This window comes from Cebus imitator, unplaced genomic scaffold (assembly GCF_001604975.1).
Source record: "Cebus imitator isolate Cc_AM_T3 unplaced genomic scaffold, Cebus_imitator-1.0 Scaffold478, whole genome shotgun sequence".
NCBI lineage: Eukaryota > Metazoa > Chordata > Mammalia > Primates > Cebidae > Cebus > Cebus imitator.
In genome coordinates this window covers 407,066-424,465 of record NW_016107793.1, presented here as the reverse complement: position 1 = coordinate 424,465, position 17,400 = coordinate 407,066, and the positions used below count along the sequence as shown (strand labels likewise).

General features: G+C 52.5%; 1 protein-coding gene and 1 long non-coding RNA gene across 4 annotated transcripts; one reads left to right on the top strand and one right to left on the bottom strand.

Annotated features, from left to right (window-relative positions):
• Positions 1-62: 62 nt before the first annotated feature.
• Positions 63-7,352, bottom strand: LOC119468714. The gene is made up of 3 exons (XR_005197467.1): positions 6,922-7,352; positions 803-899; positions 63-367 (listed from the first exon to the last, which is right to left on the bottom strand). It is a non-coding gene; the product is annotated as an uncharacterized LOC119468714 (long non-coding RNA).
• Positions 7,353-7,420: 68 nt separating this feature from the next.
• On the top strand, positions 7,421-17,384 carry SNCB (synuclein beta). Of its 3 annotated transcripts, none has more exons than XM_017512813.2 (6): positions 7,421-7,702; positions 8,325-8,454; positions 11,353-11,394; positions 11,603-11,721; positions 16,487-16,576; positions 16,936-17,384. In XM_017512813.2, exons 2-6 carry the CDS (start codon positions 8,334-8,336, stop codon positions 16,966-16,968), a joined length of 405 nt encoding a protein of 134 aa, XP_017368302.1. In that variant the 5' UTR covers positions 7,421-7,702; positions 8,325-8,333; the 3' UTR covers positions 16,969-17,384. The 3 variants fall into 3 exon arrangements, with proteins under 3 accessions (XP_017368302.1, XP_037588831.1, XP_017368304.1); XM_037732903.1 differs by lacking the exon at positions 7,421-7,702 and adding an exon at positions 8,151-8,175; XM_017512815.2 differs by lacking the exon at positions 7,421-7,702 and having other exon boundaries at positions 11,353-11,382.
• The last annotated feature ends 16 nt before the right edge of the window (positions 17,385-17,400 follow it).

The window sequence follows — 17,400 nt, the reverse complement described above, 5'->3', positions numbered from 1 at the left end:
CATGTTGGCCAGTCTGGTTTCGAACTCCTGACCTCAGGTGATCCACCCGCCTCAGCCTCCCAAATGCTGGGCTTAAAGGCGGGAGCCACTGCGCCCGGCCCCCAAGACCTCTCTTATTCACAGCTGTGTCCCCAGGGCCTACAACAGCATCTGGCTGATGGGAAGTACTCAGAAGTCAGAGGTAGCAGGGAGGATTGGTCATCAGATTTAGCAAAGTGAGTGTCGCTGATGATTTTAACAAGAGCAGCACACTGGAAGCATCTTTTGTGGTTACTAGTTGTGAATTGTCTGTCCCATCCTACTCGAACACTGAGTTCCGGAAGGGCAAGGACTCCATTGGTCTTATTTCCTGCTGCATCTCCTGTACCTGGAATGATATTGACATACAGTAGGCACGCAGGGAAAACTGATTGAAAAGAACAAAGGCCGGTGACTTTCCCTCTCTGGGTAACAATTCCCTCATCTGTAAAATGGCAATGAAAATGCCTGCTTTGAAGGATTGCCGTGAGGACTTCGTGACTTAATAGATGGAGTACTTGGCGCATTGTAGATGTTCAGTAAATGTCCCCCATTCCCCTCCCTGTTCTCAGCTTCCTGTCCTGCCTACCCTGCAGGAATCTGAGGCCTCTGGACAGCAAGAACGTTGCTAAATGTTTAATCTGCCAGGTACCATACACAGAGTTACAAAGGCACATCTGGGTTTTTGCAGAACCCAGGCAGGGCTGGGATCCCCAGGATCCACTTGAGAGAACTCTCTGCTCCAGCTGCTGCAACTGGGATTTTCTCTAAAACCCTTTCTCACCTTCTGCCACATTCCCTTCCCAGAAGCTTCCAGAGTCATTGTCCTTAGTACATTCCTAGGAAGGGGAGCAGAAGAAAAGAATGGATAGGCCCATTTCCTGAGGAAAGAGACAACAGAAACGGTGAGAGGTCCTGAGGACTCACAGGTTTAGGGACTGGCCACTGGAGACCCATGAGCCTGAGCTTTGCCACCCCATGCTATAAAGGGTGGTAGGGGTATATGACAGGGGAAAGGATCCAACCTGCTAGAAAGTGTAGACCCAGTATCCATGCCCCCTTTTTCTGAGGACAGCACATAGGGAGCAAGAGAGAAAAATGTAGCAAATGTTAATAATTGGTGAATCTAGCCGGGCATGGTGGTTCAAGCCTATGATCCCAGCACTTTGGGAAGCTGAGGTGGGCAGATCACCTGAGGTCAGGAGTTCAAGACCAGCCTGGCCAACATGGTGAAACCCTGTCTCTACTAAAAATACAAAAATTATCCAGGCATGGTGGTATGTGCCCATGGTCCCAGCTACTCAGATGGCTGAGGCAGGAGAATAGCTTGAACTCAGGAAGTGGAGGCTGCAGTGAACTGAGATCGTACCACTACACTCCAGCCTGAGCAACAAAGCTAGACTCCGTCTCAAAAAAAAAAAAAGGCCAGGCTCGGTGGCTCACATCCCATCACTTTAGGAGGCAGAGGTGGGCAGATCACATGAGGTCAGGAGTTCAAGACCAGCCTAGCCAACATGGTGAAACCCCATCTCTACTGAAAATACAAAAATTCACTGGACGTGGTGGCATGTGCCTGTAGTCCCAGCTACTTGAAAGGCTGAGGCAGGAGAATCACTTGAACCCAGGAAGCAGAGGTTGCAGTGAGCTGAGATCACACCACTGCACTCCAGCCTGGCAACAGAGCTAGACTCCAACCCGTAGCCCCCCAAAAAAGAAAGAAAAAGACACTCACAGATATTCTTTTTACCCTACCTCCCCTCCTCCTGCTGTCTGCATTGACATGATGGCTGGAGCTACAGCAGCCATCTTGGGCCATGATGATGAAATTCATGTACTCAGAATGGTGCACCAAAAACATAGGAGAATAGGTTCCTGATGACTGTGAAGTCGTCACAGCAGCTGTTGACTGCTCACCACTGGACTTGTTTAAGTGGAAGAATAAATGCCTGTTTTGCCTAAGCTTCTGTGCTAGCAGCCAAATGAACTTCCTGCCTGACTCAGAATTTAACCTATTTTCTGTTACCTCAATACTCTGGCAGATCCCCTGCTGGGAATGCTCGCCACCACTTGTAAGTTCTTTCAAAACCCAGCTTGAATGTCACTTTCTCCTGGAGGCTGTCCCCTGCTGCCCCTTCCCTCTTCGGGCTCACTGCTATTCAGCTCCCCAACCGCCCACTTGCTGCCCATCCATCATGGACTCTCCACTGCCAGCCTCCCTCTAGCATTTAGTCGACCTCTATCCCCAAGGTCTCTGTGCACTCTCTTCAGCTTCTCCTCCTTTCTCACTGCGAGGGCCTTCTCAGTCTTTCTCCAGGTTCCTCTGCCTCTGGCCACCCCTGAAGGTTGCTGCTACCTCAGGAGTCTGCTCTGGGCACTGTCTTCTTTTCACTCTCTGTGCACCCCTGGGTGATCACGCTCAACGCTATGGCTCCAGCCACCACCTGTCTGCTAATGACTCCAAAGCCAGTGGGGCACTGATCTCACTTGGCTCACGAGAACAATGGTTAAAACTTCAGGAATTGGGCTTGGGTGGCTCAAGCCTGTAATCCCAGCACTTTGGCGGGCTGGGGTGGGTGGGTCACCTGAGGTCAGGAGTTCTAGACCAGCCTGGCCAACATGGTGAAACCCCGTCTCTACTAAAAATACAAAAATTCGCTGGGCGTGGTGACATGTGCCTGTGGTCCCAGCTACTTGGGAGGCTGAGGCAGGAGAATTGTTTGAACTCATGCCACTGCACTCCAGCCTGGGCAGCAGAGCAAGACTCCATCTCAAAAACAAACAATAAACAAAAACCAAAAGCAAAACAAACAAAAAAAAAACTTCAGGAATTGTGTGAGCCAGTTGTTAAAGCCATTACATTATTAAAAATTAAATTATATAAAGTTATAGTTAAATTATGTTAAAAACATAGATAATACTCAAAATGCATAACTTTCTAGTTATTTTACTATTATCTGTGCTCTTAAGGTTATTTTTATCTATGCTATCTGTATCATGAAAATTCAAGATAACCGAACCAATCATCTGTTCAATGACATCACACTGACAGCTTGGAATCAATGTGGTGGGAGTATTTTACCCCACGGACATTGGCAAACTACAACTCTAGGTGTTCCTTCCTGCCTACCCATCTCCCGCCCCAACCTTGGAGAGCAATTTGTTAAAGAATTCTGGCTGGATGCGATGGCTTATGCCTATAATCTCAGCACTTTGGGATCACCTGAGTCGCCAGCCTGGACAACTTGGTGAAACCTCATCTCTACTAAAAATACAAAAATTAGCCAGATGCGGTGGTGGGTAACTGTAATCCCAGCTACTTGGGAGGCTGAGGCAGGAGAATCACTTGAGCCTGGGAGGCAGAGGTTGCAGTGAGCCGAGATCATGCCATTGCACTCCAGCCTGGGTGACAGAGTAAGACTCCGTTTCAAAAAAAAAAAAAAAAAAGAATTCTGAGTACACCATGACTCAAATCTGCACCTGAAGCCAGCCTGGAGTGTTTTCCTGAGCTCTGGGCTCAGATACCTACTGTCAGCTGGACACCTCCTCCAGCTTGTCTGTCATTCCCCCAAACAAGCTCATCATCATCGCCCCAGCAAGCTGCTCCACTGCTCAATGCCTATTTCATTTTGCAGCAGCATCACTCACCACATTGTCCAAGCCAGAAACCTGGGAATCTTCCTCAACTTGCCCTTTTCCTTCTCCCATAACACATAATAAGTTACTCCCAAGTGATATTCACATCTCTCCTTCCAGCCCTGCTCCAGCCTCACCGGGGCTTCTGTAGTTCAAGCTTCCTTGTCCCTCCTTTGGAGTGTGCCCCAGCCTCCTTTCTACAGCCAGCTTTATCCAACCCACCTCTGGCCACATAAAATGCAAATCTCATTAGATCTCCTGTGCTTAAAATCCTTCAGTGACTTCCCATTTCCTGTGATATAAAGTTCAGGCCTGCTTCATCTTCTTTCTCCCTTCCTCCTTCTCCCGGGTTCTCCATCCTCCTTCATCTTCCTTTATCTCGAACTCTGGCATTCAGGAGTTCTTAATCCCAAGCCACAGAAATCACTTCTGGCTGATTTAAGCAGATAAGGGGTTTATTAAATACTGGGCAGCTCCTAGGTCAGGTGCCGTGGCTCATACCCATAATCCCAGCACTTTGGGAGGTTGAGGTGGGAGGATCACTTGAGGCCAGGGGTTCAAGACCAGCCTGGGCCACAAAGCAAGATCCCATCTCTACAAAAAATGAATAAGTAAATCATAAACAAATAACAAGTATTTTAAAAATTAGCCAGGCATGGTGGCATACACCTGTAGTCTCACCTACTGAGGGGGCTGAGATGGGAGAATCTCTTGAGACCAGGAGTTCGAGGCTGTAGTAAGCTATGACTGACTGTGTCACTGCACTCCAGCCTGGGTGACGCAGTGAAGCCTTGTCTCAAAAAAAACATATATGTATATACTGGACAGCTCAGATAATCTCCAGGAGAGTTAGAAAATCCACGTTGGTGACCACACAGCCTGAAATGATAACCGAAATCCCACCACCAGGCAGACCCATGAAGAATCCCAGCACCATGGCTGGGCATGGACAGTGCAGCTTGTCTTGTTGGTGTTGGACACTCTCACAGTGAGTGTCACTGCTGCCAATGGTCCTTGGCAGGAGCTGCCATCACCAATTCTCCACACCAGAACATACCCCACTCCTTCCCTGCTGCTTCCTGGCACTAGCTTCAGGTCCCAAGTCTGGGGCTGCACCTGTCAGTCACATGTCCTGGCTGCAAGGAAGACGGACAAAGCAATTACTTGGCATAGTCATCTCTCAGAAGGGAAGGTGGGCTCTGCTTCAGAAGGTGGGGGACCCCCCTGCACATGGGAAGGGGGCAATTCTAATGCTGAGAGACCAAAAATAATTACAGGTATTCTCTGTGCTAGTTCTTAAAATTATACAGTTAAGGCTGGGTGCAGTGGCTCACGCCTGTAATCCCAGCACTTTGGGAGGCCGAGGCAGGTGGATCACTAGGTCAGGAGTTCGAGACCAGCCTGGCCAAAGAGACCAGTCTGGCCAATGTTGGTGAAACTCTGTCTGTACTAAAAATACAAAAATTATCTGGGCATGGTGGCAGGCACCTGTAATCCCAGCTACTCAGGAGGCTGAGGCAGGAGAATTGCTTGAACCTGGGAGGCAGTGGTTGCAGTGAGCTAAGGTTGCACCATTGCACTCCAGCCTGGGTAACACAACGAGACTTCGACTCAATAAAATAAAGTAAAATAAAATAAAATTAAATTAAATTAAAATAAAAAAATAATAATACAAGTAAATATTACCCAAGGGAAAATAATCAATCAGTACCAGGAAGGAAGGCAATGAAATGTAAAACTTCTTTCCCTGAACCCTCTCAGTCTCATTTCCTAGATGCAACCCCTGTTAACAATTTTTTTAAGAAATTCTTACAAATGTGTGCCCAGGTGAGGTGGCTCATGCCTGTAATCTCAGCACTTTGAGAGGCTTAGGTGGGTGGATCACTTGAGGTTAGGAGTTCAAGACAAGCCTGGCCAACATGGTGAAACTCTGTCTTTACCAAAAATACAAGTATTAGCTGGGTTTGGTGGTGGGTGCCTGAATCCCAGCTACTCAGGAGGCTGAGGCGGGACAACTGCTTGAACCCGGGAGTTGGAGGTTGCAGTGAGATTGCACCACTGCACTTTAACCTGGGCAACAGAGGGAGACTCCATCTCAAAAAAGAAAAAAAATTGTATATCTGGCCAGAATATGTATATGTTTGTATATAAGATGTCTGCGTATAATTATATAGTATGTGATAAGTATGTATATGTTAGTATGTATATGTATTTGACACATAGAAAATTATATATACTTATACATCAAATATAATTTCCTTTGTATCAAAATTGGCTCATTCCACACATTGCAGTTTGGCACCTTGCCTCTCCCACTTAACACCACATCTTGACACACACCCATGTCAGCACACATGGGTCCAGCTTGTCTTTCCCAACCACAGCATAGCGTTGCACTTGGATGGACGTGCCACAGTTAGCTAGCCAGTCCTGTATGGATGATCATTTAGATAATTTTCCGTTTTCACTACAAAAACACATGCTGCAGTGAGCATCCTTGCACAAATGTTTTTGTGTGACTGTATGACTAGAGTCACACGGGATCAATTCCTGGAAGGGGAGCTGTTGGCTCCAAAGGCGCATGCTTTTATGCTTTTGGTAAACACTGCCAAATTGCAGTCCAAAATGTCTGCGCCAATTTGCAGTTCTACTAGCCGCCTGTGAACGTTTTCTGTTTGGTTGGTTGGTTGGGTTTTTTTTGTTTTTGGAGTCTGGCTGCTGGTGGCCCCTCACCTAATTACCCATCACTTACACACCCGGCATTTCTGGCCACAGTGCCTTTGCCCATGCTGTTTCCACAGCCTAAAATTCTCTTTCTCCCTAACCTGCTTGATGAAATTTTCCCCTTCCTTCCAGGCCACAGTTCAGATGTCACCTCCTTTTTATGGCCTTTCCTGACTCCTCTAAGCTGTCAGAGTTCCTTTCCTCTGGGATACTGCAGCTTCTTGGGCGTAATTCTATCAAAGCACTGAGGGCCTACTGTGTGCCTGGGACAGTCCCCACCATAAGCACACAAAAAAGTGGTTTTGTCCTCCACCCCCCTCCATCCTGGTTCTCCAGTGGCGCTGTCTTTTGCTGGCATAGTCCTGCCTCGGGGGCCTTTGCACTTGCACTCTGTATGGATCTTGTCCTCACCCCTGGTGGTGCCACGGTGACTCTCTGGAATCTCTGCTCCAATTCATTTGCTGGTAGAGGCCTTCGCTGACCACTCGGTCTCAAGCAGCCCTCCCGTAGTCCCCGCGTTACATCACCGTTACCTTCATAACTTACAAGCTGAAATGACCTTGTTGCTTTCGATGTTGATCGGTTTTTCTGCCTTGTCTTTCACCACTGAGCACATGAACACACACATGTACAAACACCCCCGTGGTAAGCTCCCCGAGACCAGGAGCCTTGCTTTCCTTTTCTACTGCCTCTAGCCTTGAACCCGCACCACTCGTCTAAGCGCTCAGTAAACATTCGTTGAATTAACCATCCCTCTTTTACAGAAGAGGAAACAGTCATTCAGAAAGGAGAGCCGAGTAGCCCAAGGTCCCACGGTTAATAAAAAGCACTGCTGAGATTCGAGCCCAGTGGAACTCCAAAGCCAATCGCGTGATTTCTTCCCCACTCTTCGCACGTCGCATTGTCCCCCACCCCCACCTCCCAACAGACTACGCGAGTCTCACGGCCGGAGCCCCCAGGGGCGCGTCCCGGGCCAGTCCCGGAAGGCTCTTCGACTACGCGCGCTGTCACCCTCCCCGCCCCCTGTCAGTCAGGCCGAGGGGGAGGTGCGGCCGCCAGAGGGGGCGCTGAGCTCAGAGCTGCCGCAGCGCCGGAGCCGGAGGAACCGGAGCGCGCGAGCTCGCTGGGCGCAAGGAACGAGCCGTGGCTGGCGACGCACCCGAGACCCGCGCACTGCTGCGCCCCTGCTCAGGGCCCGCGACCCGAGCGCCTGACCCCGGCCCTATCCCCCACCCGGCCCCTAGTGCACCCCGGCCCGGCCTAGCGGAGCCCCCGCGTCCGCTCGCCGAAGCCGCCGCTCCATCCCCAGCCCCTGCCCCGCATCCAGGTGAGGCGACCGCGCGCCGGGGCTGGGGAACGGGATGAGGATGGAGAGGGGACTGGGGTGGCAGGAGGACGCTGGGGAAGGGGGTAGAAAAGGGAGGGGGGCCCGGGGGTGCGCTTCAGCGTGCACCCCGGAGTATGTGAGTGTGCTCTGGTGTCTGCCCTGCCCGGGCGGCCGTGGGGACGTGTGTCAGCGCCCGTGTGGGTCGGAGTGTTCGAGCGCGTTGGATCGGCTGCGTGTCCTGTGTGTGCACGTGAGCGTATCCGTGGTGTATGTTTGTGTGCATGACCGTGTGACTCTGCCGTGCGTGAACAGGCGGGTCCTGGGTCTTCGTGCCGAACCCAGTACTCCGGTTCCACGAGACTGCAGGTTGCAGGGCCCGGATAACCGAGGCAGGGGCCCCTCCCGCGTCCCCGGGTTTCAAGGACGCTGGGACTCTCCGCGGCCCTGAGGCCTCGCACTGGGGAGTGGGGCGGGTGGGGGGGGGAGCGGGAGGGTGCTCAGGGTCCAGAAGGGCGCCTTGGTCTCGGGAGGAGCGGGGAGGGGGGGCACCCGCGTCCCTCAGGAGGGGCTGGGGTGAGGGTGCGGGGCCAGCGCACCGGTGCCCGTGTATCGCCCTCCCCAGGCCGCCAGGATGGACGTGTTCATGAAGGGCCTGTCCATGGCCAAGGAGGGCGTTGTGGCAGCCGCAGAGAAAACCAAGCAGGGGGTCACCGAGGCGGCGGAGAAGACCAAGGAGGGCGTCCTCTACGTCGGTGGGCGAGGGGCGGGGCTTGTGGGGCTGCGGGGCTGGGGGTCCTCCGAGAGTGTGGAGCTGGGGCTGGGTCCCGGGGAGGGGGGTTCTGGGCAGGTGAATATGAGTCAGCAGTGGAGCGGGATCACAGGGGTCACGGGGGACGTAGCCGATAGAAGCCTGGGTCTGTGTTCGGAAATGGGGACACGGGGCCGGCTGATGAGGGGGCGCTCCAGCTGAAAAGCCAGGCACCGGTGCAGTGATGAAAGCAGAGAGCTCCTTTTTCTTATCCTTATTACTATTATTAATAGTTATCTGGTGTTGAACACTTGTTCTATGCCAAGTACTGGGTAAAATGTCATAACATCCATTTCCTCATTTAATGCTCCAGCCCATTCCACAGATAAGGGAAACTGGGCTTCCCAGAGGTCTAAATATCTTGCCCAAGGTCACGCAGCTGGTGAAAGCTGAAGCTGGGGTTTGAACCGAGCTTTATATATTCCGAAGCCCCACCCCTCCCTTGTGGCCCCTCCCTCCAGCACCTCCAAGGTTGAATTGAGTTCCAGGTCCGCCTGCATCACGACGCCTGTGGTTTTACCATTGCCACCTACCCTCCCCATCCAGTCTCCTTGCAGCCGCCAGCTGGTATCAGGAGAAAGGCCAGGTGGATAAAATTTCTCACCCCTAGTGGAAAGGAAACTGAGTCTGCAGGGTCATTTGCATAAAAGGAGGAAAGGCGTGAAACTAACATTTACTGAACCCCTGTGGTGACTCAGGGTTTGCTTGTGCAGAGCAGGTATAATGACTCCCTATGCAGGCTTGAGAAGGTTGTATAACTTGCCCAGGGTCATGGCGTATTTGGTTGGATTGTGGCCATTTGAAAAATATTTAGTCCCTACTTACTATGAGCCAGGCATTGTGTGGATGCTTGGGTTTCAGGGTGAACAGGAGACCATGGTTCCTGCTCTCCTGACGGTGACACAGAGCATTTCAGTAGTTTGAGTTGACATCCAGTGGCTTCCCGAGGAGAATGCCTCATCCCTGAGTAATAAGAGGGGGGCAGGCCTGCAGAAAAGGCAGGTGCAAAGGCCCTGGGGTGAGCTGGAGGCAGGGCAGGAAGCAGTGGTAGGAGGTGAGGTCAGAGAGATGGGCAGGAGCCAGTTCATGAGAGCCCTTTGCCGGCCAGGGCAAAACGTTGTTATGCTGGCCGTGAGAGAGTAAGCAATGGACTGCCGCGATGTGATTAGTTTAGAAAGGTTGTTTGGCCCTCTGGGGACAGAACAACTGCAGCAAGGCCTGATGGGAGGTGGTAAAGCCACCAGATCAGGGTGGCTGGGACCGGGAGAAGGCTTAAGTGCATGTCTGCGTGACCCCAGGCCTGGCCTCCCTCCCACCTCCTTCCCCATGTCTTTCATTGCTGCTGGCCCCTGGCTCCCTGACACTGTCTCTCTGCTAATAGACTCTGCCCCTCCAAGCCATGCTGCTCTTCCCCTTAGATTGGCATTTCCTGCTCCTCCCTTTGCTTGGGAGCCCCCGATGGCCCCCCAGTTCCTACAAGTTAAAGCCTTGGTTCCCTGTACCCTGGCATTCAGTGCCCTTCACAGTCCTGCCTCAGTCTACATTTCTCACCACACCTATGGCTCCTGGCACACGGACTGCCCTGAAAGCACATTGCTCTGCCTTGTCTGTGTGGGTCCCTGGGCCTGGGATACCCTCTGCAATCTCCTTTCTGATATCCATCTGCTCCTCATTTCTCAAGGCCCCGGTAGTGTCCCTTCCCTCTTCACATAGTCCCTGGAGCCTGGAAGTCCTCTCCCCTCTACTTGAGGTCCAGGAACTGAATCTGTTTTTCTCTACCCACTTCAGACAGTGAGCGATTGGCCCAGGGCTTGGGACGGAATAGGTGCAAACTAATGTTTTGTGGGAGGAGTGAAAGGGAGGATGCGGCCTGCCCCTCCTGTCTCTGGGTGCTGGTTGGCCTTTGCCCTGAGAATATCCTGTCTTCCCATGCCAGCCTCTCCCCTGAGCCCCCTGCCAGGCTCAGCCTGCCCAGACACCCAGTTCTGGCTCTGTCACTGTTGTCTGTATTGCCAAATTATCAGAGGGGATACTCCCCACCCCCTTTCCGGCTCTCCTTCTCTAGCCCAGATCAGGCCCTCTGGCCTTCCCAGCGGCCCCCAGGCATTTTGATGTGTTTTGCTATCCTCCTGGGAAGGCCCAGCCAATGCCATGGGTGCCAGTCACAATCCAAACATCACCTTTAGACCCACCCGGAGCCTGACATCCCCTACTTTGGCCAGAAGAAGGAGTTTGCACCCTCTTAGGAGAAGAGAATCTTTAGAGGAAATGGAGTGGTGGAGCAGTGGGCTATGAGCAGTGGTGCGTGGGGCACGAGAGGAACCTTTCAAAATACATAGCTTTGTTGTCTCCCAGCTCCACCCCTACTCGAACCCCCCACCTGCCTTCCATCCTGGGCTACGTATTCTTAGAGTGGTTGGTAGCTGAAGTTTTAGGGTCAGAAAGACCTGAACTTGAATGTCAGTTCAGCCACTTTCTAGCGGCGGAACCCACACGGAGCTTCCATCTGTGAAACAGGGACAATAACAGCAGTTGCCTCCCAGGACTGGGGAGAAGTGAAGTGCAATGGGGCAGGCAGAGGGCTTTATAAGACACTGGCCCTCAGCCAACATCCCCTAGAGGGATGTGGGTATCACATCAGGTGGGAGAGAATTGCAACTCCTGCAGACAGAGGTGTGCAGTGATAAGACGGGGGTTAGCACAGGGTGCAGGTTGTAGGCTGTAGGGACCCAAGGAGGCAGTGATGGGGCCGGGATGCCCACGCTGTAATCACCACGCTGTGCTGGGGTTTCCGTTCCCTCAGCACAGAGCCCTTAAATGTACTGCTTTTTTCTCCCTTCAGGAAGCAAGACCCGAGAAGGTGTGGTACAAGGTGTGGCTTCAGGTACCAGCCCAGCCCTGGCACTGGCCCCTTCTCTCACTTAGGCCAGTGATCTGGCCAGAAACCAGAGGGGAGGGGCGGGGGAGACTCCCAAGGCTTCTGCGGGGATGCTCCATGGGGAGGGCAGGCCCTGGGATACTACAAAGCGGGACATCTATGGCTCCTTCCCCCTGGCTCCCAAACGCCTTCCTCAACCCCTTCCCTGCTCCAGTGGCTGAAAAAACCAAGGAGCAGGCTTCACATCTGGGAGGAGCTGTGTTCTCTGGGGCAGGGAACATCGCAGCAGCCACAGGCCTGGTGAAGAGGGAGGAATTCCCTACTGATCTGAAGGTAAGTGATCCTCCCTACCCACACATGCACATGCATATGCACACACACACCAGGCACACAAATAACCTGTCACCATCCCTGCCCCCCCAGTCTTGCTCCCAGCCTAGGGCACAAGCCACCTTGCCCATCCTGCAGGGCCATGCTAGACTCCGCTCAGAATGCATCCGAATGAAGGCCTGCATGGGTGTAATGCTCCTGGTGATGGGAACCCAGACCTGGCTGTCTGAGCGTGTTCTGCTTGCCAGTGTAACCTAGATGACTTGTGGCCATGTCTGCATGTGTCAATGATTGTTCATTCATTTCTTTTCATTCAACAAATACCTATGCCAGAGAGGAATTGTTGGAGAGGCTGCTGCAGTGAATAGGTTCCTACGTTCCTGCAGCAGACATTGTAGTGGGAGAAGACAGGCAGTAAAACACAAGCCAGCAGGCAGGACGCTTTCCGAGGGGATAGTGCTATGGAGAAAAGACAGAGAGGGTGAGGGGACAGACAGGCAAGGGGTGAGAGGGCTCTTTTAGCTGGGAAAGCTTCTGAGGAAGGACCATTTGAGCTGACACCCAAGGGATGAGAGAGGTAGCCTTGAGGTGTGTGGTAAGCGAATTTCAGGCCTTAGGAACAGCAAGTACAAAGGCCCTGAGGCAGGTTGGAGCACGTGGGAGCTATGCTGGGATGGTCGTGATCTGTGAGCTTACGTTTCCCTAGAGGAGCGCTGGGGGCCACTTGTGTGGGCACGGAGACAGAGCTCCCTATTAAGATCCCTGATAAGAGGGGGCTAAGAGTTGTGAGCTCTGAACCCACCCACCCCCAACCTCAGCTGGGTTTGCATCCTAACTCCACTACTTCCTGGCTGCATGACCCTGGGCAGGTCCTACCATGTCTCTGAACCTGATGGTTCGCTTGTAAAATGCAAGTGAACACAATAGGAATCTATGCAGATTGGAGATAATATAGACTAAATATTCTCAAAGCTTGAGCATGTTTCAGAATCACCAAGAGGCCAGGTTAAAATATAGTTTGTTGACCCCATCCTTAGAATTTTCAATTCAGTAGGTCTGAGGTGGGGCTGGAGGATTTGCATTTCTCACAAGTCCCCAGGTGATGTTGATGCTGCAGTTCCAGGGAACGTACTTTGAGAATCACGGCTATAAAGAGCTGGGTTTGCATACAGTGCATGCCGCACAAGAGATTGTGGCCACATGATCACGCAAGCAGTCTGTGTCTGCCTGCAGGGAATCCTGTCAGTTGTGCCTGGAAGTGGACCTTCATGGCATGTGTGTGCAGGCATTCACTGTGGTTGCTCTGTGTCTGTCCATGGGCATGCGCAGACCCTGCCTCCGTGGGGTAGGGGCTCTTTCTACAGTGTTTGGTTTGTGTTGTCAGTGTATGTTCCGCATGTGTACAGTCACCAGGCTGCGGGAGACCCCACGCTGCCCTCCACTCCTGGCATTTTGCACAGTTGGTTCCTTCCACTATTGGAAGTCTGAATCTTGACTCAGAAGTTCTAGTTCAAGCTCTGTCCCTGCATTTTACCATCTGTGTGACTTCCCATTTCTTATAATCATGTTACCAGTAATCACTCCTATTCATTGATCTCTTTCATGAGCAGGCACTGTCCTAGATGTTTCACATGAACTAACTCATTGACTTCACAATGTCACACTTCATCTGTGCACCATAACCAGCTCATTTTACAGATGAAGAGACCGAGGTTCAGAGAGGTGAAGTCACTTGCCCCAGACCCCAGTTCCTACCTGCCTCCTTTATAAGCTGATCGGGAGGATAAGCTCAGGCCATGTCACTGGAGTTGCTTGGTGCTGGCCCAGGGCCAGTCCTAGTGCTAGGAGCTGGGGTGCAGAAGAGTGGCAAGTTCAGCCTCTCTGTCAGCCCCGAGGCTGTTTGTGATGGACATTTGCACAGAATCTTTTCTCTCTGGTCACATTTCTCCTACCGGTGTTTGTTGACACCTCAAGGCTACCCTCTCCAGGGAGTCCCAGATCATAGAGTTATAATCCAAACAATAGCCCCTTGGGTCACTGGTGGCATGGGGGATCTCATGCAGGCCCAGGGTCCGCATTTCTGAGACTCCCTCCTTCGAGCTTGCTTTCCATCCATCGTCATGGAATCCTCACCAGCCTCATTTCCCATGCAAGGCTGCTGAGATTAGAAGCAAAATGACTTGCCTGATGCTAGCAGGTGGCCAGGCTGGGGTTGTTTGTTTGCTTTCTGAGCTGGGGTCCTGCTATGTTACCCAGGCTGGTCTTGAACTCCTGGGCTCAAGCAGTCCTCCTGCCTCAGCCCTCCAGGTATCTGGGATTACAGGCTATGGGATTTTTTTAAGTGAACTTTTTATTGAATTACAATGTACATGCAGAAAACTGGCAGCTCCATGAAATGTTCACAAGGGGAACTCTCCATGTAACCAGCAGCCAGCTCAAAACAGAACAATATCCCCCTCAGGGTCCCACCTTGTGACCCCTTTCAGTTCCCAGCCCCAGGGCCAGGACTAGGGGGAGACAAAAGAGGTATGTGGGGCAGTCACTCATGGAGTCTCATTTGCATGGCCAGGAGAGCCAGTGCCTCCCTCACATCTGCACCCCAGGAGCTTTACCCATCTCCCCTCAGTCCTGGCCCTGCCTGTCCCCCTCCAAGGGGAACTGTTCCTGACTTTTTTTTGTTTTTTTCTTTTTGACACAGAGTCTCGCTCTGTTGTCCAGAATGGAATGCAGTGGCACAATCTCAGCTCACTGCAACCTCCACCTCCAAGTGATTCTCCTGCCTCAGCCTCCCAAGAAGCTGAGACTACAGGTGTGCACTACCACATCTGGCTAATTTGTGTATTTTTAATAGAGATGGGGTTTTACCATGTTGGCCAGGTTGGTCTCAACCTCCTGACCTCAAGTGATCTGCCCGCCTCAGCCTCCCAAAATGCTGGGAGGGGTTATAGGCATGAGCCGCTATGCCTGGCCTTGCTTCCTGGCTTCTACCAGCACAAAATTAGTTGGGTGTTCTTTAAATGTTACCATGAGGCCAGGTGCAGTGGCTTATGCCTGTAATCCCAGCACTTTGGAAGGCTGAGGGGGGCAGATCACCTGAGGTCAGGAGTTTGAGACCAGCCTGGCCAAATGGCAAAACCCCATCTCCACTAAAAATACAAAAATTAGCTGGACGCAGCGACATGTGCCTGTAGCCCCAGCTACTCAGGAGGCTGAGGCAGGAGAATTGCTTGAACCTGAGAGGCAGAGGTTGCAGTGAGTAGAGATCGCCCCAGTGCACTCCAGCCTGGGCCACAGAGTGAGACTCCATCTCAAAAAATAAAAATAAAATTAAAAAAATGTTATCATGAAGGCCATGCTCTTCTGTATCTGGCTTCTTCCATTCATCAGGAAGCTTGTGAGAGTCAGCCTTGCTCTTGTATGCATTGTCGTTCTTCATTCTTGTTGTGTAGTATTCCATTGTGTCATTAGTTCACAAAGCACACATCCATTCTACAGATGTTGGACATCTGGGTTGTTTCCGAACAATGTGCTTGAGCTGGCTTTTTTTTTTTTTAGATGGCGTCTCGCTCTGTTACCTAGGCTAGAGTGCAGTGGCTCAATCTCGGCTCACTGCAACCTCCACCATGCCTGGCTATCAAGTTGGCATTTTATTTTCTTTTTATTTATTTTTAAAAATTTTTAATTTTATTTTAAGAAGCTAAACATTAGTATTCTTCCTTCACAAGCTGGCATTGTTAACACTACATTCCATCCCTGGGTTCTGGTCATAGCTGGGTGACTTGGGGGCAAACTAACCTTTCCCCATCTCCTGGGCCTTGGCATACCCATCCGTGCAAAGGGGCAAATGAGCCAGGTCAGGAGCTGCAAACTCATGTGCCCACAAAGCCCACCTAGACATGTAATGTGATGGAGCTGATGCTGCCTTTGTCTGCACCCTGGGGTACCCAGGGTGCAGACATTGTCAGGGCAGGCCTTCCCAGCCCCAGTGCTCCGGGATCCCAGGCGTGTGCCAGCCCACATGAGGCGCTGCCCAGGCTGTGCATGAATCCCAGGCTACTTTGTGTGCTTGTGCATGCAGCCAGCTCAGTCTCGTGTTTGTGCACATACATGTGCTTGCCTGCAGGTGGCTGGCCATGTGTCTGGCAGCCCGCCCACATGCATGCCCGCTGGTCTGCGCCTATCTGGGCAGCAGACACAGTGGGGAGGGGAAAGTCTTAGCTCACACATCCAAGCAACACCATGAGCTGTGGCTTCCAGCTTATCTTAAAATAGCAACAGCTGAAGAAACCAGGCCACACAGGGCCCGGGGGAGGGATGGGTGGAAGGTGGCAGGGGAATGGCTCAGAGCCCCTGCCCAGCCCTGTCCCTGAGCCTCCAGATCCCTTCAGCCCAGGGGAGCCTCCAGGGTTATCTCTGGGGTCCCAATGCCCAGCACAAAGCCTGACACAAAGGATGACGCATAAGCTGGTGACCGAGTATCCAAATGGTGGAAGTGAGGAGGCTGTCAGGTGTGTGTGGGGGGGTAGCAGTGTGGAGAGCCAGCTCCCCCTCCATGCTGCCACTTCAAATGTGATTCGGGGGGATTTCACCCTTCACCTCCATCCCACTTCCAAGGCACTCCAAATAAAAAACTAAATCAGAAATTGTCCTTGCTCTGCCAACCCACCCTAGCCTTTCCCACTCCTCCAACCAGCCCGAAGCTTACTAGTATGGGCATTTGGGGGGCATCCTGGCTGCCCTCACCAGCCCGGCCCTTCTCTGCCTGCAGCCAGAGGAAGTGGCCCAGGAAGCTGCTGAAGAGCCGCTGATCGAGCCCCTGATGGAGCCAGAAGGGGAGAGTTATGAGGACCCACCCCAGGTGAGGGGGCAGCAGGGCGGGGCAGGACTTGGGGCATCCAAGAAGATTGCTGCCGTCTCTAGCTGGCGTGGGACATCCCTGGCTTGAGATGGTTGGGCCAGGGAGCCTGACTCCCCTCTTCTAGAACCCAGGCCCCAGAAGGGAGGAGAGGGCAGATGGGATCTAGCGCTGGGCCCCAGGCACCCCTGCCCAGGAATTCTCTGTCGTCCCCAACTTCCAGGCTCCTCCCCTGCCCAGGAAAAGGGGAATACACTGTTCCTGCTTGAGGGAGAGGGTTCTCAGGCCAGGGCTTGGCCACTTGGTATCCAACTCCTCCTCCTTTTGCTCTTCTCTACTCCACCCCCATCCCTGTGATGCAGGAGGAATATCAGGAATATGAGCCAGAGGCGTAGGGGCCCAGGACGGCCCTCACCAGCAGCACAATTCTGTCCCTGTCCTTGCCCCGCCCCCCAGAGCCAGGGCTGTCCTTTGACCCTTTCTCCCCAATCACGAGATCTTCCTTCCACTCTGAGGTAACCCCCTCGGAGCCTGTGTTAGTGTCTGTCCATCTGTCCGTCTACCCGCCCGCGTCTAACCCTGGGGCGTGGACAGGGCCGAGGCTGCGGCCGCGGCAGAGATCCTCGCCCCTCCAGTGTTGCCTCCTCCCGTCCAGCGTCTGCGCGGATGTAGCATGTTCTATGTGTTTTTAAACGAAGATCCGAAGCGACGGCTCCTCCCCGACCCCCGACAGTGGCTCTCCAAGGGGCCCCCGGGCAGTCCCAGAGCAACTGCCCCACTCCCATTAACCCCGAGAACCGTTTTTTTTTTTTTTTTTTTTTTTTTTT

Coding starts and splice junctions, on each gene's coding strand:
- SNCB (XM_017512813.2), top strand. CDS start 8,334: ATGGACGTGTTCATGAAGGGCCTGTCCATGGCCAAGGAGGGCGTTGTG. Junction 11,722..16,486: donor AATTCCCTACTGATCTGAAG/GTAAGTGATCCT, acceptor CTCTGCCTGCAG/CCAGAGGAAGTGGCCCAGGA. Junction 16,577..16,935: donor GTTATGAGGACCCACCCCAG/GTGAGGGGGCAG, acceptor CCTGTGATGCAG/GAGGAATATCAGGAATATGA.